Below are 27376 nucleotides of genomic sequence, written 5' to 3'. Positions count from 1 at the left end.
CGCTCCCCGGCCCTCCACTCAGCGCATGCTCCCTCCCAGCCAGTGCCTGGAGTCCAATCTTAGCGCACTCGTTGCATAGGACCACAACCCCTTTCTCACTCCTTCTCCCCACGAGGCGTCCGTCGCGGTGTGTTTGCGTCATCGCGCCACGCCACCACTAGACCCCGGTGAAGATGGCCGCAGCCGTTCTTAGTGGGCCCTCTGCGGGCTCCGCGGCTGGGGTTTCTGCCGGGACCGGGGGCCTTTCGGCGGTGGGCTCGGGCCCGCGTCTCCGAATGCTTCTGCTGGAGAGCGTGTCGGGGTTGCTGCAGCCGCGAGCGGGGTCCACCGTTCCTCCCGTGCATCCCCCAGTCCGCTCGGCCCCACATCTGCCCGGGCTCATGCGCTTATTGCGGCTGCATGGGACGGTGGGCGGGGCCCAGGTGAGTCTGTACCTCACTCGCGCGGCCCAGTTGGAAGGTTGGCGCAACAACTGTGCGCCGAGGGTCGCTGTGTACTGCAGCTCCTAAGGGAGGTGGATGAAAGAGGAGGTGGAGGGAAGGAGAGCTGGGGGGAGAAAGCGAATCCGGGTAACAGTCTGAGTGAAATTCTCGCATTTCTCTTTTATCAGCCACGAGTAGAAACTCGGGAGAATGTGGGCCTCTGTTCTGTGTTGCTAGGCTATTGGTAATCACACACGAATGGGTTCCACTGCAGGCCTCGCCACTCACTAGATCTATGATCATTCGTTTCTTTTTCCTCCGGCAGTATCTCTTTTGGGTTTTTTTTTTTTTTCTACAGAGTGAATGGACGTATTCAACAAATGAGTATTTATTGAAGGACGAGTACTGGACGCTGCAGTTAGTTGTAGAATGCGATGGCGATGAACAAAATGTTATAAAGCACTGTGAACATTGTATAGTAGGGACCTCTAATCTAATCTGGAGAATTAGGTTAGAAGTATTGGAGTTTAAGATGAGACCGCCCCCAAGGATGAATAGAGGTTGGGTAGAAAGAGCAAATGGGAAGGGTGGTTCAGTCCTTGGAAAGCTCCTGTGGGAAGGCCCTGTGGTAGGAAGAAACTGAAAAGGAGGGCATTGTGCTTGGAGCTCAGGTGGAGGTGGGTAGGTGATGGACCGGCCATGCAGAGCTTTTTAGCCTGGCTTAGGAAGGTCCTTTGGATGTACTAAGGGTAGAAACTAATATCCATTTTGTTCTGTAATTAGAAACCTAAATGTCATCCATCCTGAATAGTTTCTTCTTGCTCACACGTCTTCATGTGCAGGTCTCGTTGATTTTATTTATCCTCAGAGTAGTTGTTTTAGGTCTGTACACTCCTTCCATATCTTTGTCATTGCCCCCATCCCAGCTTGCACCCCCATCTTGCCCAGCTGAAGGCTCCGATTCTAAGAATACGTAACATGTTTGACTTACGGTAGGTGTTCCTTTAATATCTCTTGCCCTCCGTCCTTCCCCTGGTCCTCCCACAAATTTGCCCCATGCTTCAAGACTAATGTACATGAGGTCTTCCTTGTTCAGCTTTCATTACGGGGACCTTTCCAGCTCTAAGCTTCCGTCCAGGAAGAGAGTTGTCACAATCTGCTTGGTGGTTCAGTTATTTTAGCCCCAGCTTCATTAGGAGTATAACCTCATTTATTATATTAACATCACTCCTCATTGTTGAGGGTGACAGAAACATGCCTCTGCTATCAGCCCCGTTTCAGAAGCAGGAGCTGATTATCTATTTTCCTTCTAAATTCTCTGATTCATGTGATTCCTAAGTATTTCTGAAATATCACCTATTCTGCCTATAAATGTGTGATTTATTTTTTTTTTAGGTTTTATTTATATATTTTTAGACAGAGGGGAAGGGAGGGAGAGAAACATCAATGTGTGGTTGCCTCTCGCACGCCCCTTACTAGGGACCTGGCCTGCAACCCAGGCATGTGCCCCTGATTGGGAATCAAACTGGTGACCCTTTGGTTTGTAGGCTGGTACTCAATCCACTGAGCCACACCAGCCAGGGCTAAATGTGTGATTTCGTTCATCATCATTTTCAAGTCTTCCTCCCCTTCCTCCAGGCGAGCCACATGAACCTAACGTCTTATTAATTTTATCTTAAGTGTCTAAAGTCTAGTATGCTTTTGAATAAAGAGGAAAAGAGTGATGTGGGAAACTAGACTTCTTTCACTACTGCCTGTAACACGTTTTTGGGTATATCCTGGCTTGAAATTTTTTTCTCCTTATGTCTCTGGCATTGGGTCTTCAATATGTTGAACTGTATGATTTCCTTTGCTTCCCCATAGATTTTGATTCAGTGAACATTTAATGAGTATCTGTTATGTGTTAGCTACTATTCTTTATCTCTAGGTAGAGAAATAAGAAAAATTCCCTCAGAATTTCTAGTCTAGTGAAGATGAATCATAAAGGTAAGTAAATAGGCTTGGAGCTTGAGAGAAAAAGAGATTCATTAATTGGTCCATCCATCCAAGCTTAATCATCCACATTGCATTCCCATAGGCACAATAAATTCATTACTTCCAAAATGCAACTACCTGTGGCACAGTTCAAAATGTATGGCTTGGATTATTGTAACAGTTTCCTAATTGGTCTCCTTACTTTCACTCTTGCTCTTTTTTTTTTTCTTTTAAATATGTTTTATTTATTATATAATTAGAGTTGTCCCAATTTTTTCTTTTTGCCCTTTGCCCACTGCCACTTGGTACCCCTGTTGCTTCCAGGAATCCCCGCCTTAGTTCATGCCCATGGGTTGTGCATGTAAATCTTTTGGCTACTCCATTACCTATGCTGTTCTTAACGTTTCCCCGGTCTGTTTTGCACCTACCAATTTGTGCGTCCTGGTCACTGATTCTTTGCCCCCATTTTCCCCCTGCCCTCTCCCTACTGATAACCCTCCAGATGATCTCTATATCTGTGATTCTCTTCTTATTCTGCTTGTTTGCTTAGTTTACTTGGATTCAGTTCTGGTTGTGAATTTATTGCCATTTTAATGTTCATCATTTTATTCTTCTTACATAATTCTCTTTAGCATTTCATGTAATAATGGCTTGGTGATGATGAATTCCTTTAGTTTTACCTAAGCACTTTATCTGCCCTTCAATTCTAAATTATAGCTTTGCTGGATAGAGTAACCTGGGTTGTAGGTCCTTGCTTTTCATCTCTTTGAATACTTCTTGCCAGTCCCTTACAGCCAGCAAAGTTTCTTTTGAGAAAACACCTGACAGTCTTGTGGAAACTACTTTGTAGGTAATTGTCTGCTTTTAAGACTCTCTTTATCTTTCTTTAACCTTTGGCATTTTAATTATGATGTGTCTTGGTGTGTTTCTCCTTGGGTCCAGTTTCTTTGGGACTCTCTGAGCTTCCTGGATCTCCTGGAAGCCTGTTTCCTTCACCAGATTGGGGAAGTTCTCCATTATTTTTTCAAATAAATTTTCAATTTCTTGCTATTCCTCTTCTCCTTCTGGCATCACTATGATTCAGATATTGGTACGTTTAAAGATGTCCCAGAGGCTCCTAAGCCTATCCTCGTTTTGTTAAAATTCTTTTTATTTCCTGCTGTTCTAATTGATTGAATGCTTTTTCCTTCCTTGTGTTCCAAATCGCTGATTTGATTCTCGGCTTTGTCCTCTCCACTGTAGGCTCCCTGTGGATTTTTCTTTATTTCGTTTAGTGCAGCCTTCATTTCTGCCTGGGTCTTTTTTATGCTGTTGAATTATCCAGTGAGTTCCTGGGGCACCCTGATAACAAGTGTTTTGAACTGTGCATCTGATAGGTTGCTTATTTCCATTTCGTTTAGTCCTTTTTATGGAGTTTTGTTCTCATCTTTCATTTGGGCCATATTTCTTTGTCTCCTCATTTTGGCAGCCTCCCTGTGTTTGTTTCTGTGTATTAGGTAGAGCTGCTTTGACTCCCTGTCTTAGTAGCGAGGCCTATTGTACAAAAGCGCACCTTTTAAGTTGTGTGGGGCAGAGCCTTTGGTAATTCCCGGGGCCAGGCAGTCTGTGTCACTGCCCTGTTGGTCTGTGTGGGGGAGGGCTTGCAGAAGGGACAGTGCCGCTCGCTGCCAGGCCTCTGGAGTTGTGTCCGGGAGGAAGCTGTCTCCCAGCACTCGCACTTCACTTTCTCCCCATATGCTAGTGGTTCCCTTCCGGCCGCAGCTGCCCTGGTGCTGAATCACAAAGAGGGTGGGTCTGCGTGAGTTCTAAGTCTGTTGTGGGCCCTTTAAGAGGAGTCTTTTGAGGAACTGGTCCGTTTCTTACCCCGCCCTAACCCCGCCCCCCCGCGGCCGCCGCAGTCGCAGCAGCGCTGGAACCCTGGGCTGGGTGGTCTGGACTGGGACTGGGATCCCTTGCTCCCGAGATATCCCTCCTGTTTTTTATCCACCACACGTGGGTGTTGGGCCACCTGGTCCGTCTCCATGCCCCTGTTTTCTCCGTGCCTCTCCCCCTCCTACCCATCTGGATGGATGTGGCTTCTTTAAATCCTTGGTTGTCAGACTTCCACACAGCTCGATTTTCTGACAGTTCTGGGTGATACTTGTTTTGTAGCGTAGTTGTATTTTTTTGTCCTAGTTGTGCGTGGAGGTGAGGTGTGTTTACCTGTGCCTCCATCTTGACTGAAAGTTGTTTCCACTCTTGCTCTTTTTAATCCATTTCCTACACAGCAACTGGATTGAAGTTTTGGAAGGAAAATTCAGATCATATTTGCTGCCTTTTAAAATCCTTCAGTACCTGGGCTTTCTTTTCTCTGGGACTTTACATTTACTGTTTTCTGCTTGGAATCTCTTCCTGTGCTGCCTGCCTCCCAAAATCTTTTCAAGTCACTCCTTATTTGTTACTGCCTTTGGGAAACCTTCCCAAACAGCTATGATTAGCTGTTCTTTACTGCACCATATTGAAATTATCTGTTTATTCATTTCACATATACATACAGCCTTCCTCCTCCATACCCACACAACCTGGTTTTGATTTTTTTTTTTTTGTTTGTAATTAAACAACTTATGGAAAATTTCAAGTTACACAAAAGTGGAAAAAACAGTATTTTGAACCCTCTCACCCTATGCTGTCCTCGTCATCCAAATTTAACAATGAACATTTTACCAATATTGTTTAATTCCCACCACCCCAACCCTGCCTTTTTTCTCTAACCTGGAGTATTTAAAGCAAATCTCAGATCTCATCTCCCCTGTAACTGCATGTGCTTTGAGGTCCTTGTTCTGCCTTGTATCCCCAGGGCTTTGTACTGTCCCATTCTCTAATCAGTAGCCAGTTGTCTTTTAAAAAAATCAGTAAGATTGTGGTATGCTTCTGCTTACAACCCTGCTTATCGCTGCACGAGACCCTACGTAATGCAGCCTCTGCTTGCCTCTGGACCTCACCTCCTGAGAGCCCCTCCCTGTCTTAGCTGTCCTCCAGCTACCCACGCTGGTCTTTTCTGCGGCGAGCTGAGGCCGCTGCTCATCAGTTCCTTCACTCTTTGCTGGGAAGCTCATGGAAGGGTGAGCTTCTCATTTAGGTTTCAGCTTGCATGTCACCATTGCAGAGGTGTCCTTCCTGACCACCCTTTCTTAAAATGAAGCAGTATTTTCTGGTCCAGTCCTTCTCTTTCACATTATCCTGTTTTGTTTCCTCCCTAGCCTTTATCACTGATTGAAAGAAATGAACTAATTTATGATCTGTCATGTTCTCTTTCCCCTTCTTATCCAGTTTAAATCGTATTATAATCATTTGCTTCTCCCTGTCCCTTCCTTGAACTTGCCTGGAAATACCCTTTTTTTGTTAGATCCAACTTGGTTCATTCTTGCTTGCACCCGCACAGCTCAGGATAGATGGAGAAAAATACGTATCTTTGCTGACTGGTCTCATTTTAAATTCATGGCCATCATCATCCCAAGTGGACCCTTAGTGTTGCTTAGCAATCTAGTTACGTTTCTACCTTCCTAGACAACCTCTGATTATTTCTCCATCTTTGCTCTAAGCTTCTGACCTTGCTTTCCATTTCACCCAGGAGAAAGCAGAAACAGTAAGATGAAAATTCCCATAGGCTCCCACCACTGTACCTGCCAGCTTTATGCATCCATGCCCATATGCCCTGCCTTCCCTCCCAGTGCTGGGGATGAACTGGTCCACGTCCGTCTGAGGCCGACCCTCTGCTTGTGCACCAGATGTGTTCCTGCACCACGTACACGAGTGCACTGCTTCAGCATTTCTCGCTTGCTTCTCCGCCATCAGTTTTTGCTTCTCTGTTGGGTCATTTTTATCAGCATACAGCTCAAACCTGCTTAAAAAAAGTCCTCCTTCAGCTTCTTTGCTATTTCGCTGCTTCCCTTTATGGCAAAACTCAAATGAGTTGTTAATGCTTGCTGTATCTGATTTTTCTCCCATTAAAAAAAACACATTATTTTGAAGTAATTTTAAACACATAGAAAATTCGAAAGAATAGTGCAAAGAATTTCTATATACCCTTCACTCATATTCCCCAAATGTTAACATTTTTAGTGCATATTTGTTTTACCATTCCCTGTGCATATTTCTTCTGGGTTTATGTAGGAGTAAGTTGCAGATGTCATGCCTTTAACTCTAACGAATTAAGTGAGTATTCCCTTAAAAACAAGGTGTTCCTTTATATAACCACACAGTGTCATCAAAATCAGAAAATTAACATTGATGCGATACATGATTTAATCTAAATATCTTAAAGGTGTCTTAATAGCAAAAGAAAATTTCCCAGTCCAGGATTCAGTGTAGGATCACATGTTGCGTTTCTTTGTCATGTCTCTTTAGTCTTCTTTAATCTGAGGTAGTTCCTCAGTCTTTGTCTTTTGATCTTGACATTTTTCAAGGGTACAGCATAATTATTTTATTTTTATTTTTTAAAAGAGATTCTATTTCTCTATTTTTAGAGAGAAGGGAAGGGAAGCAGAATGAAAGGGAGAGAAACATCGAAGTGAGAGAGAGCAACGTTGATCAGTTGCCTAGGCCCCCGCGCTGTGCCCTGACCAGCAATCTAACTGATGCCCAGCCAGCGGAGCCGCATCAGCCAGGGCTGACCACTCCTTATTGCGAAATTGTTTTCACTTGTTCTGGGATGCCACTCTCTCTTGAGTCTCCTGTTCCTATGTTGGTCACTCCTTTCTAGTCATCTGTACTGGTTCCTCCTTGCTTCTCTGACCTCTATGTGTCCTTGTACTGCTTTGTTTTCACTCCCTTGGTGAGTTTATCCAGCTTCTTGACTGACAACTCCCACATTCATACTCTAACCAGAATTTATCCTACCTCCAGACTCACCAGTCCAACATCTATTGGCATCTCCATTGTGATGTTAATAGATGTTCCAGATTTAACGGATCTGAAACTGAACTGATTCTCACCTCCAAAATCTCCTCTTGTGTTCCTTTTCTTAGTAAATAGCTAATTGCTCAAGTGAAAAACCTTGGAATTATCTTTACCTTTATCTCCCACCCATACCCAATTTGTTACCAAATCTTGTTGGCTTTGCCTTCAGAATATATCCAGAATTTGATGCTCTGTATCCCTGCCTTTACCACGGCTCTTTAAGCTGCATCGTCTCTCTCCTGTGTTATTACAATAGCTTCCTACTTCTTTGTGCCTCTACCTTCTCAACAAGGGAACTTACGTGTTTTAAAAAATAAATTGCAAGTCAGGCAGTATCGTTCCTCTGCTCCATCCCTCTCCCTCCCCGTGACTGCAATCTTACTTAGAGTAAAAGTCAGCAGTTGCCTGTGTGACTCTACAAGGTCTGGCCCTCCTGCCAGGACCTTCATTTTTCATTTCTCCCCCTTCTCTTGCTCATTTTTCTCCAGTGACAATTCCTTATCAGTCCTCAGCTGTGCCAAATGTGCTGTCATCTCACAGCCAGTGCTCTTTTTCTCTCCTCTTCCTGGAATAGTTCGCCTTTTTGTGTCTGCTTGAGGGGGTAACAATATGCCTTTCTTTTTTAAACCAGCTCTAATGAGATGTAATTCACATACCACACAATTCATCCATTTAAAGTGTGCAGTTGAATGCTTTTTAATTTTATTTGTAGAGTTGTGCACCCATCACCATGATCAGTTTTAGAACATTTTCATCACTTCAGAAGGAAATGATAGCTCTGGCTGGTGTGGCTCAGTTGGTTGGGCTTTGTCCTGCAGACTGGAAGGTCACAGGTTCAATTCCCGGTCAGGACACATCTGGGCTGTAGGTTGGATCCCCAGTCGGGGCATGTGCAGGAGACAGTCAGTTGGTTTCTCTCTCACGTAGATGTTTCTCTCCCTCCCCTTCTCTTTCCCTTTCCCTCTCTCTGGAATCAAGAAAAGAAACTTACTTTTTTTTTTAAAGGAAACTACCATTGTCAACCACTCCGTATTATCCCCCACCCCCTCCCTGCCCTTCAGACCTGGGCAACCACTAATCTACTTTTTGTCTCTATAGATTTGCCTACTTTTACCATTTCATATAAGTGAATCACACAATATGTGTGGCATTTTGGGCCTGGCTTTTTTCTTTAGTGTAATATTTTAAGGTTCATCAATATGTCAGAACATCGTTCCTTTTTATGTCTGAATAATAGTCCATTTTATGGATGCACTACATTTTGTGTATGCTTTCATCAATTGATAGGTCCATTTGGGTTGTTTGCATTTTTTGACTATTACGAATAATGCTGCTATGAATGTTCATGTACACATTCTTGTGAGAACATGTTTTCATTTCACATATATTTAGGGTGGAATTGCTGGGTCATATGGGTGACTATGTATAACCACCTTAAAAAAATTTTTTTTGTTATTAATTTTAGAGAAAGGAAGGGTGAGGGAGAGAGAGGAACATCAATTTGTTCCCTTTATTTATGCCTGTGCATTCATTGGTTGATTCTTGTATGTGTCCTGACCGGGGATTGAATCGCAACCTTGGCATATTGAGACAATACTCTGACCAACGGAACTACCCACCCAAGACTCTATGTATAAACTTTTTGAGGACTGCTAGACTGTTTTGCAAAGTAGCTGCATCTTTTTACCTTCTTATCAGCAGTGTATGAGGGTATCAGTGTTTCTTGCCTTCAGTGTCCTTTAGGTCTCTGCTCAAATGGCCTTTTTAAAGAGAGTGTTTGTTCACATTCTACATAAAATTACCTCCCCTATTCCTGCCTTTCCCTCCCTTCCTTACTCTATTTTATTCTTCCTTATGGCACCGAGCACCATCCAACTTACTATTTATTATTTGGTCATTTGTTTATTTTCTGTCTTTTTAATTAGAATACAAGCTCCACCCCCCAGCATCTGAAACAGTGAAGTAGATGTTTAAATAAAGATATATTGAATACATGAATATTTCCCTTTAATTCCTTGCTCTCTCCTTCTCCTTTTGGTAACCCCATGATGCAAATGTTGGTATCCTTGATGTCCCAGACGCCCCTTAAATTATCCTTTTTTTTGGATTCTTTTTTCTTTTTGCTGCTCTGGTTAGGTGTTTTCTGCTATCTTTCAAATTGCCAAATTGCTGATTAGATCTTCTGTGTCATCTAATCTACTGTTGATTCCCTCTAATGTATTATTTTTCATTTGTTACTGTATTCTTCATTTCTTGTTCTTTTTTATGTTTTCTCACTTCACTTTTATGTTTCCTATCTCTTTGTCAAAATTCTCACTGAGTTCGTTGAGCATCCTTATAACCGGTGTTTGAACTCTGCATCTGTTACATTGCTTGTCTCCATTTTGTTCTTTTTCAGGCGTTCTGTTCTTTCATCTGGGACATGTTTCTTTGTCTCCTCATCTTGGCTACGTCCCTGTTGTTTCTGTGTATTAGAGCTATCGTGTCTCCCCGTTTTGGTAAAGTGGCCTTATGTAATATGTGTCTTGTGGGGCCCAGCCCTGGTCACTTGAGCTCAGGGCTCCAGATGTGTCCCTTGTGTGGGTTGTGTGTGCCCTCCTGTTGTAGTTCAGCCTTGATTGCCATCGGCATGTCAATGGGATGGATTGACCCTCAGGCTGATCGGTGTGAGGACTGGCGGTGACCGTAGTGGAGGAGCTGTTGGGCATAGGTTGACCCTGTGGAGCATGACTTGCTTTATTGGGACTCTGGTGCCTGCCGAGTCTGCCCTTCGAGTATGTCATTTCTGTAGGTGGTTGGGGGGTGCTCTGGTGTGGTCTGAAGCTGGCCACTGGGTGTGTTGGTTTTTGGGGCCTCTTGGAAGGTGCAGGTCAAGGTCAGCTGCTGCCTGTGCCCTGCTGGGGCCACCTAGTATGAGCTACAGAGTGATCTGCAAGTTGCCACTTGTGCTGGGCTTGGAGGTGGCTGGGCGAGGCGAAGCTGTGAACTGAGGCCAGCTGCTGCTAGTGCTGTTCTTGGGGATGCTTAGCCAGATGGGGCATGCCGAGGCCAGATGCTGCTTGTTTGGGGTTTGTGGGTCTTTGCAGGATTTTAGGAAAGTCTGAAGCATGAGCCTAGGCAGGTTGTTTATTTGGGAAAGCCACTGGAAGCCACTTGGGTGGGTTGGCAAGTTGGGTGGGGCAAGATCAGGGAATTACCAGGGTAGGGTGAACAGTGTTAGCCAGGTTGATGGAGACTCAGATGTGGCACCCACCTGTACTTGCAGGGACAGGGCTCAGCAAAGGAACAATGGTTTCTGCCAGCACTTCTGTCTGGGAGAAAGCTGCCCCTTCATTCCTTGTTCCAAGCCAGACAATTCAGTTTTTCTCTATACATCCCTAGCATCTTTCCAGCTGCTGCCCCAGTGCTGGAGCTCAGAGTGAGTGAGTTTGAGTAAGTCAGTGCACGGGTCCTTTAAGAGGAATGGCTGGTACTGCAGAAGCTCTCTGTCTCACTGAGCCACACTCTGCTGGTTTTCTAGCCAGAAGTTGGGGGGGGGCGTATCTTCCTGACATGGGGACCCTGGGCTGGGGAGCCTGGTGTGGGGCTGGGACCCCTCGCTTCTGAGGGGGGCCTTCTGCAGCTGAGATAGCCCTCCTGATTTTTAACCACTACAGGTGGGTGTGGGACCAGCCTGTTCCACATCTCTGCTCCTCCTGCCAGTCTCGATCTGGCTGCTTCTGTATGTTCTTAGTTTTAGGACTTCTGTTCTGCTGGATTCCAGGCTGTTCTCAATGATGGTTGTTCTGTAGTTTAGTTGTACTTTTGATGTGGTTATGAGAGGAGGTCAGCCCAGCATTTACCTACTTCCCCATCATGACCAGAAGCCTACCTTGGCTTCTTAACAGCTCTAAGGAAGCCAGGGGCAGGAGGAGGGGGGTTTGTTTGGGGGTGAGGGAGGAAGAGTAAGAGATGAGTTCAGTGTCTGTCCATTCAGCAAACATTTATGAATGCCTCCTCTGTCCTAGGCGCTGCTCAGGGACACACAGGCAAAGCAGACCTGTCTTTGAGGTCTGGTAGCTGGGATGAGTTGGGGTCTCTTCTTTATAGCACTAATTTGTTGGGTGGAAGGTGGGAGAAGGGGTTAAGGAAGATATGACTGAGGAAAGCCTGTGGGACAGGCTGCTGTGTGTATCGCCTGTTGAAAATAGGACAAAGGCCGAAGGCCTCTAGAGGAATGGTCTTTTGTCCACAAAGGAGGTGTGACTTCAGAAAAGGCTTCATAGATACTAGGCTTAGAGAAATTCTGCATCTTTTGCATCCTATTCCTGACTCACTTCCCCATTTTCTTCTAGAACCTGTCAGCTGTTGGGGCGTTGGTGGGTCTCAGTAATGCACGTCTCGGTTCTATCAAAACTCGGTAAGTCTTTAACCTTGTTTTTTTTCCAGGGGGATGTTTCCTTAGGAAGTGAGCTATACATCTGTCCATCTGTTGTCACCACCCATGGAGTCAAGAGATTTTTCTGTTCTCAAGAGGCTGGGGCATGTCATTCTTTTCATGAGCTCACTTGAATATCAACTGACCCAACTTCCAAGTTGCTAATGCCCCACCTGGGATGATCTCTGTTCCCTTCTTTTCTTGCTGCCCGCACCTCACACCAAGCCTTTCAGGAGGTAGGAACCCTAGTGACCTGGCGGTGGAGTCTTGCCGTAGTCCAGTGAGAGTGAAAGAGCAGTAGCTGCTTTCTCTGAAGACCGGCCTCCACCAACTTGTTCCCACTCACTTCTTCCTCATCAGGTTCGAGGGCCTCTGCCTGCTGTCTCTGCTGGTGGGGGAGAGCTCTACAGAGATGTTCCAGCAGCACTGCGTCTCCTGGCTTCGGAGCGTTCAGCAGGTCTTGCAGGTAAGGACACAGCTGCTGCCCTGACCCCGACCCCTCTGCCAGCCATTCCTTGTTCTCTCTTCTGGACGTGATATATTCTTTGTGGCTTGGATATTTGGTTCTGAGGACAGAATAATTGAAGCAGTTTTCTGACAGCAGGGAGGATAAGCTTCAAGTGGAAATTCTCTGAAACTTTATTTTTATCTACTGGCTTAATTTTAATTCATTTGACCTTTGTCATACCAGAGCCTCTGACTATTTTCACTTCCTCATTAGTGTTTCTTTTCTTTTTTTAGAAGAATTTTATTTATTGATTTTTAGAGAGAGGGGAAGGGAGGAAGAAGGAGAGGAACACTGATCTCTCGCACTTCCCCAACTGGGGAAGGGACCTGGCCCACTACACAGGCATGTGCCCTGACCGGGTATGGAACTGGCAACCCTTTGGTTTGCGGGATGATGCCTGACCCACTGAGCCACCCCAGACAGGGCCCTCATTAGCTTTCCTAATGAGTGACAGCTCTAAAGTGTCTTTTTCCAGGTGTTTGATTTTTTTTCCTTGCCTAATCCTTTCTCTTTTTATTTTTTCTCATTTCTCTTTTAACATTTTGATTTTTGCCCCTGCTTTTACATTCTTTGATGACATCTCCACTCATTTTTTCAACAGTCACCTTCTGAGCACCTGGGGCAGGCTGTGTGCCAAGCTCTGGGGAGACAGTGGCAAGGTGGACGCTGCTCTTGTGGTGCTTGAAATCTATCTAGCTCAGTGGGTGGGAAATTTTCTATGAAGTAAATTCTTGTAGACAGTAAATCTTTTAGGTTTCTGTGAACCATGTATGGTTTCTGTTGCATGTTTTTTTCTCTGTTAGTTTTCCAACCCTTTAATAATGTAAAAATCATTCTTAGCTTGTAGGCCATGTAAAAACAGGCACGCACAGACCATACTTTGCTGATTCCTGTTGCAGTGCAAGAGACTTCAGGTGACCAATTATACAGAGCAGTGTGAAGTGATAAACTGGGGTAGGGGCTTTGGAGGTAAAGGAGGTGGTCCCCAGAGACCATGTAATGAGAGAGACCCGCCCAGACTGAGCTGGTGTGCGTGATCGGGGCAGTGATTCAGAGAGGGCTTTTCCGAACTGGTGATTGGGAGTAAATTGGGCTAAGAGAGTGTTCTAGGTGTGCAGAAGCCCCGAGAAAAGAGGAGTCTGGCCCGCGTGAAGACTTGTAAGCCAGCTGGTGTGTCTGGGGCTGATGACATGAGACTGGGGAGGTACGTGGATGGAAACCAAACCATGTCTGGTGGTGTGGTCGTGTTAGGAGTTGGTTTTTATTTTTGGAATAGTGGCAATTCAAGAAGGTTTTCAGTAGGGGTGAGGAAGAGGTGGCGGTAGTGTTGACATGATCCAGTTTTCACTTGAAAAATATCACTGTAGCTGCTCTGTGGAGAAAGGATTAGAAAGGCACCAGAATGGAAGCAGAAAGACCATGTAGAAGGCTATTAAAATAACCGAGGAGGACATTTGCAGTAGCTTGGATTAGGTTGGGGTTGATAGAAATAATAAGTAGATGAGTTCAAGGGAGACTTAGAGGCCAAGTGGACAGGTCCTGGTGAGGGAGGAGGGTCAGGGAGGCGATGTGTCCAGGAGGCCTTGTAGACCTCAGAACACTGGAAGGCAGCCGGGTTCAGAGGCGAGAGGTTAAAGTACAATGAGTGTGGCGTTAGGATCTCAGTAGAAGGCTCCTTAGTGAACATCTAATCTGATCTGGTATGAGTGGAAGTGGCCGGGTGTCTCAGAGTACAACCTCAAGGGTTCAGGGGGCCGGTGAGGGGGAGGGGTTTAGTCCATATGTTTTACAAAGGGGAAGAGTGTTCAGCATTTAGGTGGAAGTTGGAGACGAGGAAGAAAACGAGATGATCAAGATGTGTCCTTACACGGATTGGATTTTAAAGCACTCCACGTTAATGGTCATGTGGGGGACAGTGAGCTTACAAAGGACAACGAGACAGCAGCAGAAAGGATAGAACCAGGATTGTGGGTTGGGTGGAATCCAGGGGAAGATCTTTCTGTTTATGCCCCTCTGAGGTGGAACAAGACAAGGACTGAAATTTTTTTTTATCAGATTTAGCAACTCACAGGTTAGTCAAAATGTTTTTGGTGAAGCAGTCTACATTGGGGCCAGAGTGTCTGGAATGAGAGGGGAGTGGGAAGAGGAATGGAAGTAGGGAAGGTAGGCAGTCCTTTCAAAATAGTCAATATTTGGCACAAAGGGAGAGAGATAACAGACTGGGGTAAGGGAAAGAAATAACTAAGGGAGAGAAACAGCTGAGGTTGGGTGAGTGAAATATGGACGAAGGCAGGCTTTTAAGATAGGAAAGACTTGAGCATGTATAAATGTCAGCGGGAAGAGTCCACTTAGGAGGGACTGGTTAGAAATGCAGGAGAGAGGGGCTAGTTAATAGTGTAGGGCTCTCAGAGGAAGGGAGGGGATAGTCTCTGAAGCACAGTGGAGGGGTTGTCTTGAATAGTAGGGGATCTGCTTCCTCTAGCGTGACAAGAGGAGGGTGGGTGAGGATAAAGATGGCATTTCCAGGTGGTTTGATAGTGGGAAGCCGAGGGAGTGCCCATTTTTGCGCTTCAGCTTCCTCTGTGAAGTTGCAGGTTACGTTTTCCAGAGGCAACGGTGGTGGGAGGGGGTTCGAGTAGCAGAGTGAGCTAAGCAGAGAGAAGCACAGTGGGATTACTGGACAGGGTGGAGGGCCCATTGTAGTTGGTGGGCTCCCTGGTCTTACTTTTCTTAAGAAACATTTTTATTTGTCTCTTTGACACATGACCTTCTCTGGTCTAGTAGGAGATATGTGCTGAATGCTCTTTCCTTAGATACATGTTAATATTTTAGGGAAGTCCTTCTAAATCCAAACCCTTTATTCCCCTCTGAGTTCCAGGGGAGGTGTGAGCTAGCTTGGAGAGATGGGGTTGTTTTGTTGTGGTTGAGACTTTTTTTCCAGTCTGAGAGTGCTGTTCTCCATTCCTTTCTAGCAAGGTATAGTATGAGAGAATTGCCCTCTTGAGATCTTCCAGTTAGGTCTTTAAGATGTGGCTTTGTTACTTTTTTCCCCCTCAAAGTCCTAGGACCCCAGATACCCCTAATATGAAAATGTAAACACATGTCCTTTCTGTAGACAAACACATTAGTTTTGGATACTCCATATCTCAAATGCGCTCTCTTCCCAGTGGATCTGATGGTAATATTGACAGTAACTGTGGTGTTTCTCCAAAGCCCCATGCTGTCCTACCTTTTGTTCCTCCTCCCCTTGGTGACCACGAAGGTGAGGCTGGAAGCATGGAGTGTTGTTGCTCTTTAGTCCCAGGACCCGCCCCCCACAATGGAGTTGGCAGTGGCTGTTTTGAAGGACCTGCTCCGGTATGCAGCCCAGCTTCCTACACTCTTCCGGGACATCTCCATGAACCACCTCCCTGGCCTTCTCACCTCCCTGCTGGGCCTCAGACCAGAGGTGAGACACCTCCCCGGTCCCTTAGCCCCTTGGCCCCTTGCAGTGCCTCCCAACTCAGATCACTTGGATTAAGGAGTGTGATGGCAAGTGAGCGGGCAATAGGATCGAAGAAGGAGGGGCCAAGAAAAAGTGTGTGGAGGAGGGACCTTGAGGGGTGGGGGGTTGAGATGGCCTCTGTGGGGGCAGTGGGCTCTCGCCTCTTCCTCACTTTGTTTCTCCCGCAGTGTGAGCTCTCAGCCCTGGAGGGAATGAAGGCGTGTATGACTTATTTTCCTCGGGCTTGTGGATCTCTCAAAGTAAGTATTCATGGAAGTTCCTCTTCCCACCAATGTAAGCCTTGTTAGCTGTCTGTCTTCAGATTCCATTGCTGGGACTTCTAAGCACTTCTCTTTTTTTTAAAAGATTTTATTTATTTATTTTTAGAGAGGGAGGGGAGGAAGCAGGACAGGGAGAGAAACATCATTGTGAGAGAGATCGGTTGCCTCTCATACATGCCCGACGGGGGACTAAACCCGTAACCTAGGCATGTGCCCTGACCAGGAATCGAACCAGCAACTTTTCGCTTTGCAGGATGATGGTCCAACCGACTGAGCCAGACTGGTCAGGGCTTAGCACCTGTCTTGATTGTTCTATCATGGATCTCCACAGCTATCATTATACCACCTTGTTGCACTTTACATGTATAGATGAAGAAATTGAAATTAAATAACTTGCCTAAAATCAGTGGAGATGGGGAACTGTATCTGATGCCAAAGCCCAGGCTCTTAACCCTGGGCTCCTTCCTCTCTCCGCGCTCCTCTGGACCTCTAGAGCACCCCGCCGCTCTCTGCCATTCAGTCTTACTTTGTACGGGAAGCTCTTGTAATTTCCTCCAAGAAGCGTTCATATTACTTCTCTGTAACAGTTTCTCCCACACGTCTCCTTGTACTCTTGACTGAACTCCCTGTGTCACTGCCCCAGCCTTTGCTCCAGGCCGTCATGACCTTTACAGCATAGTCTTCAGGTTAGACAGGCGAGCGTGCGTGGGCCGGGCGAGAGAGGTCAGTGAAAGAGCGAAAGAGCTGGCTTTGTTTTCCAGGACACACATTAATAACATCTGTTGTTGGCAGTATAATTGGATGCCAACCAGTACCTAAGAACAAATAACTGCTCTCCTGTAGATTAAATGTCCTCTCTTGTTTTGTTATCCTCATCATTGTTTGACAAACCACGGGGCATCCCCTTACTCAGACAGAAGCATAAATCTGTGTGGAGAACTGAATTAGTGCCAAATTAATATTTTTTTGTGTGTGACTGATGTGGGTAACTATATCAGTATTATCAGTTAAGGGGGAGTTTGCCATTCAGATTGTCTTGAAAGTAAGATCACATGGTCCTATGACCAAATCAAGGAAGTAAAAGAAAGGGTAAGGGAACTGGTGTTAGGTACCCACAGTGTACCTAACTCTGCTGAGTGTCCGAGATGCAGGCGAGATGCAGGCGCTCCCGCTGAGCCATTGTCTCGTTTTATCATTGTAGCAGCTGTGTGGAGTTGGTGTCACGTAACTAACCAGGAAACAGGCCCACAGGTGTTGAACTGATGTAACTCAAGGTTGTGTACGTGGTAGTTGTAAAACCAGTGTGAGCCAAGCCAGATCTGTTTGCCCCTAAAGCTTGTGTTTTTTCTACGTAATCAAACTCCCTAGAAGCTTTTAAGAACAGAGACAGGACTGGCAGGTAGGCTTCAACACCGATGCCAGCTCTTACCCATCAGTAGCGGCTTCAGAAGGACTGTGAGCCTGAGGCGGAGCCCTGCGGCGCGTGCTGTGGTGGCGTTGGCGCCTGCAGCGGCTTCAGGAACTGGTTACTTGCCGGGTCTGAGAAGTCCCTGACTGGGTGATACTCCTCGGAGAACGTGGCGTCATGGTTTCAATTCTTTGTTTTCATGTAAATGCCACTAAGGACAGATGACAGAATCTTTGGGTAGGCAGGGCAAGACTGGTCAAGAGGGCATTTGGAGTAACTCATGGATTTTACTAAGTTTAAGTAAAAATGGCCTTTCTTCTAAAATGTTCTGTAAATTAACTTATCAGATTACACGGGCTAGATAGATCTTTGTCCCTGACCCCTCACTGGTCGAAGTTTGTGAGGTGTTATTTTGAATCACCTCGGTTTGGGGCTACCTGTATCTGCCTGCATCCCCCCGTGAAAGTGGAGGGAGAATTGAGTATTACCTGCAGGGTAAGCATTTGAGTAGCCAGGAAGATGAGAATGCCAGCGTGTCCGCTGCTGGTGCGGCTTCTGTCCATTATGAGAGGTCAGGAGAGTGCCTCCGTAACTCATACCCTTTTGTCAGACGTGTAGTTTTGAAGTTACAGCCTGTGTTTTGAGTGTTCTTTCTAAACCAACAAAACTTTGATATGTTGACGGGGTATATATGCCCTTTGGGGTATGTATGCCTTTATTTCTTGAAGCGTCCTCCAAAGAGCTTCTCACTGTTTAGGATTTTGTCTTTGTTGCCAACATGTCAGGTAAGAATCTGTTTTGTGCAAAGGCCCAGGGGCGGTTTGTACTTGGAAAACCTTGCAGACCATTGCTTAGGAAACAGGTAATCACTGTTTTGGAACATTTGTCTGTTCCTTTTCCCATGCCCAGAAGCTCCCAGGGCAGGTGCAGTCTCCAAGTTCAGGATTACTCTTCCCGCTGGTGAAACTCCGGCATTCTGCGTCCGTGGAGCCACTCCTGTAGAGCCTTCACCTCTCTTTGCCAAATTGATTAGTAAATTCCTGGGAATGAGTGGGAAGGCTAACCCCACCCTGAAGAGAGACCCTGGACGTGCATATGCGCTTGCAGTTCAAGCGAAACGCTCCAGCTGAGCCATTGCTTTAGTTTGCTTTGCCCTGGGGCAGACCTCTGGGCAGAGCCAGGTCCCTGTACTCTATTGCAGTCAGAACAGCAGACTTCTTTTGGCCTCAGCCCAGCTTTTGGAGTCTCAGGAGAAGTATGAACTGTAAATTGGCCCAAAGGGCCGAGTGCCACTACCACCGGGGTTTGGCAGCTCTCTGAGAGGTCTTATCCTTAGAGAAGCTGCTGAGTCCGGAGACCTGTGGATGGATACTGTGTTTGGGTTGAGGTGCCCTCAGCCCTGCCATATCAGATGTGAAAGTGCTGCCCACGTCCCAAGGGAAATGGTTGGGGGGGGGGCCCTCTTTTATCCTGGCATCAGCTGTAACAGTGCTTGTCTCGTGGTCAGGAGGATCCGGAAGTGTAATGTGGGCAACTAAATGGTTCCGGCCCCGGGGTAGGCGGGAGGGAGCCCTTGGAGGACTTGTTTCCAAACCACCCACCGACAGCCTTCTGCTCCTGCTTTGCTCCCGTTAAGTCCCCTGCCATGTGCCTGGTGCCACTGCAGATTTGCGTGTGTGGTGCCCCATCCTCCCTTCCTGCAAAGTCCATCCTTTCTAGGCTGGGATGTAAGGCCTCAGCCTGCCTCTCTGTGGCATCTCCTGGGTCTGTAGCTTTCCTCAGTGTTTCCGCTTGCTGGTCTCATGGGGATTCTCCCCTTTCTTTTAAGCCCGGCTCAGTTTTGCCCGCCGAGCCCTGCTGCCCAGCATCAGTCCCCGGACCCTCCCTCTGCCCACGTCTCCGTGCAGGGCCACTGCCTGTTCCCCGGTAGTGTTTTCCATAGACTTGTCTGCCTGGCTAACTCACTTCCCAGTGAAGGTGGAAATCCCGTCCCCTCCCTCCCTCCTGCCTTCCTTTCTTTTTAAAAGATTTTATTTATGTTTAGAGAGAGGGAGAAAGAGAGGGAGAGAAACATTGATGTGTAAGAGATATATTGATCGGTTGCCTCTCACACACCCCCAGCTGGGGACCTGGCCCACAACCCAGGCCTGTGCCCTGACTGGGAATCGAACCGGCCACCTTTGATCTGCAGGCCGGCACTCAATCCACTGAGCCACACCAGCCAGGGCTTTTTCCTTTCTGTAGGTCAACTTCAGTGTTCTTACCTCTTTTATGCCATGGACTCCTTCTTGGAATGTGTTTTTATTTATTTTTATTTTTTTTTCATTTTCTAGATCACCTAATTTAATTCTTTTTTTTTTTTTACATTTTTATTGCAATATCGGAATGTATTTTTAAAGATTTTTTTAAATTTATTTTTTAGAGAGAGGGGAATGGAGGGAGAAAGGGAGAGGGAGAGAAACATTGATTGGTTGCCTCTTGTGTGCCCCTGACTGGTGACCTGGCCCACAACCCAGACATGTGTCCTGACCAGGAATCAAACCAGTGACCATTTGCTTCGCAGGATGTTGCTCAGTCCATTGAACCATACCAGCCAGGGCTCAGAGTGTTTTTAAATTCATAAAATAAATACGTAGAATTTTAAGGGAAACCGACTCTGTTGAATTATATATTTTTAATAATTGTGATAGAATAGTATGTGCTTCTTCATTAATGTGTCAAACAGTAAGATCTAGCAGCAGGTCTTTTAATTACTGAATTTGAAGTTAGTGATACATGTGAACACTGGAGGGTACCTGTTACAATTATAATATGAAATGAAAATGAGTAATTTCCATTGGTGACAGCCAGAGGCACTGCTAATCCTATTGTAGCTTTCTGTTTACACTTACAATTGAAAGAAACACTACCTTTTACTTACAGGTTAGTGAAAACGATGTAACTTTTCCCCCCATCCATTTCACAGACCCCTTTCATTCTACCCCCAAGTAAGTTGTGGCCCGGGTGGAACACTCCTGTGCCAGCACCTTCACATAGCAGGCTGAGTACCTGTTTGCTGACTCACAGGTCACTGCTCTGCGATGTGCTGCCTCAGTTCTTCTCCAGAGGCCTTCCCTTCTCTCTTGACCTTGACCCGCCCTCACATCTCTGGTTAGTGCCTCAGCTCCCAGCTTGGACCCTCGCTCCTGTCTAAGCTGCTAGGGAGTTGAGTGTCAGGGTTGCTGCTTTTCAGTACTCTGCGTCCTTCTGGCTTGAGGGAAGTTCGACAGCAGGGAGCCCGGTGTCTGTGGGGCACAGGCCAGATCCCGTCCCCACCAAGCAGGGAGGGTGAGGATAGGAGCTGACCTTTGGGACGTCTTTCTACCACGAGAGCATGTCTGCCTCCAGGTGCGATGCCCTGTTGGGAGCTTTGTTTCCTGTGTCTGCAGGAAAGAAGAAGGCGAGGGCTTAGATTCTGCTGCTGAGAATGGGCAGGGTGAATGTCCCTGGCCCTTGGCACTGACTCACCAGCTCTTTTGTCTCTTTTCCACACCCCAGGGCAAGCTGGCCTCATTTTTCCTGTCTCGGGTGGATGCCTTGAGCCCGCAGCTCCAGCAGGTAAAGGAAAAGGAGGGAGATGAGAAGCCTGGGCATGAGTCGGAGCTTCTCTTGTCGCTCATTCTGTGTGTTCCTCTCGTGTTACTCCTTGGACCATGTTCCCCCTTCCCTCCCTGTTAACATCCTCAAGGGGCACAGGCATGACCTCTGCCTCCATGTTTCCACTGTGTCTTTGTGCTCCAGTGTCCCATTTCTTTGTTCCCTCAGGCCTCTGTGATCTCCATCTTTCTTGGCCTTCGTGGCACTGGGGGGTCCTCGCTGGCCTGGATTCCCATCTGACCAAGTTTCTGACCTTTCTTCTGCAGTTGGCTTGTGAGTGTTACTCCAGGCTGCCCTCTCTAGGGGCTGGGTTTTCCCAGGGCTTGAAGCATACAGAAAGCTGGGAGCAGGAGCTGCACAGCCTGCTGGCCTCCCTGCACGGTCTGCTGGGGGCTCTCTACGAGGGAGCAGAACCAGGTAGGGACCGTGGCTGGTAGACAGTGGCAGAGTGGTTGGGGATCACGGCAGGAGAGAACCAGGAGGGTGGCCCGGAAGAGGTGGGACAGTTGATTTCTGGGTCATCCCCCAGAAATGAAAAGGGAGGCGATGCAAAAAAGCCCCGGAGTATGAAGGTGCTTGTGTGTATGTGCAGCTCCTATGCAGTATGAAGGCCCTGGAGTGGAGATGCTGTTTTCCCCCTCAGAAGACGGTGATGCCCATAACCTCCTCCGGCTTCGGCAGAGGTTTTCTGGGCTGGCCTGCTGCCTGGGGCTCCTGCTCAGGTGTGTGAGTGGGCCTTGGAGGGAGCGTGGGCCGGGGGCAGGCATTGACCCCGTGCTGTCCTCTGCTTCGTGAGGGAGGAGGCGGAGGGTGCGGGTGGCCTCACACTGGGGAACCTGTGCTGAGGGTCCCCCGCTCTGATTCTCTTTAGCTCTGAGTTTGGGGCCCCCGTGTCCATCCCTGTGCAGGAAATCCTGGATGTCATCTGCCGGACCCTCAGCATCAGTGCTAAGAATATTGTAAGTGGCATTTGTCCTCTGTCCACAGTCCTTCCTCAGGACGCAGGGTGACCAGGACAGTAGTGTGGGATGTGAAGCTCCCCAAACAGTTGACCTGGACAGTGCCTCACTTTTCTCCCAGTGCCATTATCCCTTCTCCCGACACACCTAGAGGAGGGACACCAGTAACACATGCTTCGAGGGGAGGGAGAACCTGGGGCCAGCTGCGTCATTGCTGGGAGGCTCAGCCATTCCTCCTCTCCTTCCCCCCTCAGGGTCTGTTTTATAGGATGGGGGTTTGATCCTGTTGGGAGAGCTGGGCTGGGGGTGGGCTCCTTACCTGTGTGTACGCAGGTGTGTAGTCACACAGCTGCCTCGGCCCCATTCCTCACTCCGCGTCTCCCTCTCTCGCCCCACTCCTTTCGCCAACTTTCTCTGCAGAGCTTGCTTGGAGATGGTCCCCTGCGGTTGCTGCTACTGCCCTCTATCCACCTTGAAGCCTTGGACCTGCTCTCTGCGCTCATCCTTGCGTGAGTGGGACTAGGCAGAGTGTGATGAAGGGACTGGGACTTGCTGGGAATGGAGGTCACTGTTGTGTCTTCGCCCCTAGGTGTGGAGGTCGGCTCCTGCGCTTTGGGGCCCTGATCAGCCGCCTGCTTCCCCAGGTCCTCAATGCTTGGAGCATTGGTAGAGATACTCTTTCTTTAGGCCAGGAGAAGCCTTACAGGTGACAATCAAGGATGGGGATGAAGGAGGTGGGCGAGGTGACGCGGGTGGGCTGGGGCCTCCAAGGGGCTGGAGTACCGAGGGAGGAGAGGCGGGGTCTGGCACGTTGGCCCCCCTCTGAACAGCTGCCCACTGCTCACTCCACAGCGCCATGCGGACCAAGGTGTACGCTGTGTTAGAGCTGTGGGTGCAGGTGTGCGGCTCCTCGGCAGGGGTGCTTCAGGGAGGAGCCTCGGGAGAGGCCCTGCTCACCCACCTGCTCAGTGACATCTCCCCGCCGGCTGATGCCCTGAAGGTGAGTGAGGCCTCTGCTCACCTACCCTGTGTCAGGGCTCATGTCCTGTGCCCCTTGTCCAAACGAGCCTCCTCACCCAGCACTGTGTGCCGACCCTGTCCCGCCGTCCTGTTTGCCTGTGAACATGATTTTTGTTTCCCTCCACTACCAGCTGCGCAGTCCCCGGGGGAGCCCTGATGGGGGCTTGCAGACGGGGAAGCCCAGCGCCCCGAAGAAGCTAAAGCTGGATGTGGGGGAGGCTGTGGCCCCTCCCAGCCACCGGAAAGGGGACAGCAACGCCAACAGCGACGTGTGTGCAGCTGCTCTGAGAGGTGGGTGCGGCCTGCGCCCACGGCCGGCGTGACCTGGGGCTGCAGCCTGTGCCTGGAGGGTGCGGATAAAAGGCAGAGCCAGCTAAAAACCTGCAGGAGCGCGGAGGAGCAGGGACAGCCCTGCAACTCCCAGCGCTGCAGGCCAGACCGCGGGCCCTGCTCTTGATGGGGCTCGGTCATTGATGCTGCCCCAGGGCCTCACTCACTCTGTTTGCATACCCTCTGCACGTGCCCGGGGCAGTCCTGGCGAGGGGAAACCCCTGCCGCTGCGGCTTACGCTCTCCTCAGGCGGGCTGCTCCGGCAGGCTTCCTGCTTCTGCCACAGCTGCCCTTCTGGAAGCAAAAGTACAGTCAATGGCTGCGCAGTTACTGGGTGACTTTCTTTGGGTCCCCTAAATGTGTATTTCAGTGCCCATCACCTCCCCCCGCTCCCCGTGCCAAGAGGAGTGCCAGTGCTTCTCAAATCTGTAAGCACACATTTATAATGGGCCTGCAGTATCGACAGCTCTATTTAGGACAATCCCCGTTTCGTAGTGGAGAAAACAAACTTAGAGCAGTTCAGTGACTTTCCCACGTTAGGGCAAGCTGGGCGCTCCCCTAGAACCGTGTGCTGCCGAAGCCCTTGCTCTCAGTCCTGTTAGTAGCCTCTTAGACCCCATTCTTCTTCCCCAGGCCTCAGCCGGACCATCCTCATGTGCGGGCCTCTCATCAAGGAGGAGACTCACAGGGTTAGTGGGGCCTGCTCCCCATGGAGATTGGGGAGGGGCTGCTGCCTGTTCATGGGCGGGGGGGCTGTGCCCCCAGAGGGTGTCCATTCCAACTTGGGAGGAAGCCCTGGAGAAGGGCTGGGTAGTCTCGGTGATGTCTCTAGTGGTGCCCTGTGTCCTTTTCAGAGACTGCATGACCTGGTCCTCCCCCTGGTCATGAGCGTCCAGCAGGGCGAGGTCCTAGGCAGCTCCCCGTACACCAGCTCCCGCTGCCGCCGTGAACTTTACCGCCTGCTGCTGGCTCTGCTGCTGGCGCCTTCTCCTCGCTGCCCGCCTCCTCTTGCCTGTGCCCTGCAAGCCTTCTCCCTTGGCCAGAGAGAAGATAGCCTGGAGGTAACTGCTGACTGGGGCCGAGTTCACCTCTCAGGTTTTGGGATTCTTTTGTTCCTCATGCCGGCAGGCTGTCTCCGGTGCCATGGAACCCTTTGTTCCTGAGGCGCTCACTAGCTTTTTCTTCCTTCCTCAGGTCTCTTCTTTCTGCTCAGAAGCACTGGTGACCTGCGCTGCTCTGACCCACCCCCGGGTTCCTCCTCTGCAGTCCATGGGCCCCTCCTGCCCCCCGCCTGCTCCAGTTCCTCCTCCCGAGGCCCCCTCTCCATTCAGGGCTCCACCCTTCCACCCCCCGGGCCCCATGCCCCCGGCGGGCCCCATGCCCCCGGCGGGCCCTGTGCCCCCGGTGGGCCCCATGCCCCCAGCGGGCCCCATGGCCCCGGCACGCCCTGGGCCCCCAGCCACAGCCAACCACTTAGGTCTCTCTGTCCCAGGCCTGGCGTCTGTACCCCCCCGGCTCCTTCCTGGCCCTGAGAACCACCGGGCAGGCTCAAATGAGGACCCCATCCTTGCCCCTAGTGGCACTCCTCCGCCTGCTGTACCCCCAGATGAAACCTTTGGGGGGCGAGTTCCCAGGCCAGCCTTCGTCCACTATGATAAGGAGGAGGCGTCTGATGTGGAGATCTCCTTGGAAAGCGACTCCGATGACAGCGTGGTGATCGTGCCTGAGGGGCTGCCCCCGCTGCCACTTCCTCCCCCCTCGGGCACCACCCCACCCCCCGTTGCCCCAGCTGGGCCACCAACCGCCTCCCCTCCTCTACCAGCCAAGGAGGAGCCTGAAGAGCTTCCGGCAGCCCCGGGGCCTCTCCCCCCACCCCCACCCCCTCCTCTTCCAGGCCCTGTGACACTCCAGCCACCGCAGTTGGTCCCTGAAGGAACTCCTGGTGGGGGAGGACCCCCAGCCCTGGAAGAAGATATGACAGTTATTAATATCAACAGCAGTGATGAGGAGGAGGAGGAAGAGGAAGAGGAGGAAGAAGAGGAGGAGGAAGAGGAGGAGGAGGAGGAAGATTTTGAGGAAGAAGAAGAGGATGAGGAAGAGTATTTTGAAGAAGAAGAGGAAGAAGAAGAGTTTGAGGAGGAATTTGAGGAAGAAGAAGGTGAGTTAGAGGAAGAAGAAGAAGAGGAGGACGAGGAGGAAGAAGAAGAATTGGAAGAGGTGGAAGAGTTGGAGTTTACCTCAGCAGGAGGGGAGGTAGAAGAAGGAGGGCCTCCGCCCACCAGCCTGCCTCCCGCTCTGCCGCCCACGGAGTCCCCGAAGGCGCAGCCTGAGCCAGAGCCAGAGCCGGGGCTGCTGTTAGAAGTGGAGGAGCCGGGGGCCGGCGGGGAGCCTGGTGCAGAGACCGCGCCCACGCTGGCCCCTGAGGTGCTGCCCTCCCAGGAGGAGCTGGAGAGAGAAGTGGGGAGCCCCCCAGCAGGGCCTCCTCCTCAGGAGCTCCTTGAAGAGGAGCCCTGTGCTCCCCCAACCCTCCTGGAAGAGGGGACTGAGGGTGGGGGTGACGAGGTCCCACCCCCCCCAGAGACAGCTGCAGCAGACGAAGTGGAGCCGGAGCCGGAGCCGGAGCCCCCAGCTCTCCAGGAGAAGGTGAGTGCGCAGGCTGGGGCGCAGCTCGGGGGAGGCTGGGCAGGGGGCAGGAGGCGGCGTTGCAGCAGCTGTGCTAGGGAAGAGGTGTGTCCCCGGCGTGACCCCCTCCTCTGTGTGTATGGGAGACGGTTTTGAACCTTATCTCTTTGTCCCTAAAAGGAGCAGGATGAGACAGCTGCCATGCTGGCGGACTTCATCGATTGTCCCCCTGATGATGAGAAGCCACCGCCTGTCACAGAGCCTGATTCCTAGTCCTCTCCTACGCCCCCCGCTCAATTCCAATAAAGTTATGTATTTGGATATCGACTGCTGCTTCTGCCTTTTGCCACAACTGTGCCACCAGCCAGAAGCCCCAATGTCTGCGGGGCTTTTCAAGGTACCTGGAGTGTCCCTCAGTGTCTCCGTAGCTGTTCTGTTGTCTCCACTGTCCAGAGGAGGTACCATCGACTTAAAGAGAGTTTAGTCATTGAATTCTGTTAAATTTGAACCTTGGGCGTTCCAAATTTAAGGGGCATCCATAGTGGGTGTGGGGGATGGGCTCTGTTCTGGGGCTGGTCCTTCCGGTGACAACATCCCAGCCCCGCACCCTCCCTCGCCTCCCCCAACACCTTCCTGGCAGGAATTTGACAAGCTCACCCCAGGCCTCCCTGCCCATTCTTGAGATTTGGACATTTCCCAGCCATTATCTGACCCCTTTAAACAGCTCTATTCATTCTAGGCCTTGCTGGGATGCACGTGTGATCATGAACCTAGAGGTGTGTTCGGGAGAGGGTATCGAAATGTATGGGCTTGAGGTGAATGCTCCTGACTTTTTCAGTCTGTTGAAATATGTACGTAAGTAAAGGACCTTGGAAGTGCAGCAAAGGGAGTGACTTCCCCGCTGCATGTGTCCTGAAGGGCCTCTGAGGAGTGAGTTTGAGCTAATTTTGGGAAACTTAGGGGATTTAAAAAATTTCCCCCTAATTTGTTATTTTCAAAAATTTCCAACATGCAGAAAAGTTGGAAGAGTAGTGTGGTACAGTATCTTTGCCTAGATTCATCAATTGTTAACATTTTCTCATGTTAGCTTTTATCTCTAAAACATCTGTATCTGCATATAGACATGTATTTATATGTACATAAATCTGTCTGTAATCAGTACATATTTATATGTGCACATTTCCTTTTTTGTGGGACCATGTAAAAAGTAACTTGCACCTCTAACTTCTTCCACATTATCTCAACATCTCCTGTGGTTAAGGGCGTTTTCCCACATAATCGTAATACCGCCATCACACCTAAGAAGTCACAGTAATAAAATAATATTGTATGTACTATATTGTGATACTCAAGTTTCCTATTTTTCTCTAAAATGTC

At 49.1% G+C, this 27376-nt stretch overlaps 1 protein-coding gene across 1 annotated transcript; it reads left to right on the top strand.

Moving 5' to 3' along the window:
- Positions 1 to 172: 172 nt before the first annotated feature.
- On the top strand, positions 173 to 27376 carry PELP1 (proline, glutamate and leucine rich protein 1). Its single transcript, XM_054575788.1, has 17 exons — positions 173 to 422; positions 11669 to 11733; positions 12112 to 12217; positions 15558 to 15707; positions 15932 to 16003; positions 20970 to 21029; positions 21335 to 21485; positions 21661 to 21790; positions 21940 to 22027; positions 22448 to 22536; positions 22617 to 22733; positions 22880 to 23027; positions 23179 to 23338; positions 24011 to 24066; positions 24232 to 24438; positions 24572 to 26020; positions 26180 to 27376. The coding sequence occupies exons 1-17, from the start codon at positions 174 to 176 to the stop codon at positions 26270 to 26272; spliced, it is 3390 nt and encodes a 1129-aa protein (XP_054431763.1). The 5' UTR covers position 173; the 3' UTR covers positions 26273 to 27376.

This window comes from Pteronotus mesoamericanus, unplaced genomic scaffold, assembly GCF_021234165.1.
Source record: "Pteronotus mesoamericanus isolate MK-2021 breed Mesoamerican mustached bat unplaced genomic scaffold, CSHL_Meso_final contig_317, whole genome shotgun sequence".
Lineage (NCBI taxonomy): Eukaryota > Metazoa > Chordata > Mammalia > Chiroptera > Mormoopidae > Pteronotus > Pteronotus mesoamericanus.
The sequence above is the reverse complement of the archived record's forward strand: the minus strand, read 5'-3'. Positions and strand labels throughout refer to the sequence as shown.

Coding starts and splice junctions, on each gene's coding strand:
- PELP1 (XM_054575788.1), top strand. CDS start 174: ATGGCCGCAGCCGTTCTTAGTGGGCCCTCTGCGGGCTCCGCGGCTGGG. Junction 423..11,668: donor GGACGGTGGGCGGGGCCCAG/GTGAGTCTGTAC, acceptor ATTTTCTTCTAG/AACCTGTCAGCTGTTGGGGC. Junction 22,734..22,879: donor GGCCAGGAGAAGCCTTACAG/GTGACAATCAAG, acceptor CTCACTCCACAG/CGCCATGCGGACCAAGGTGT.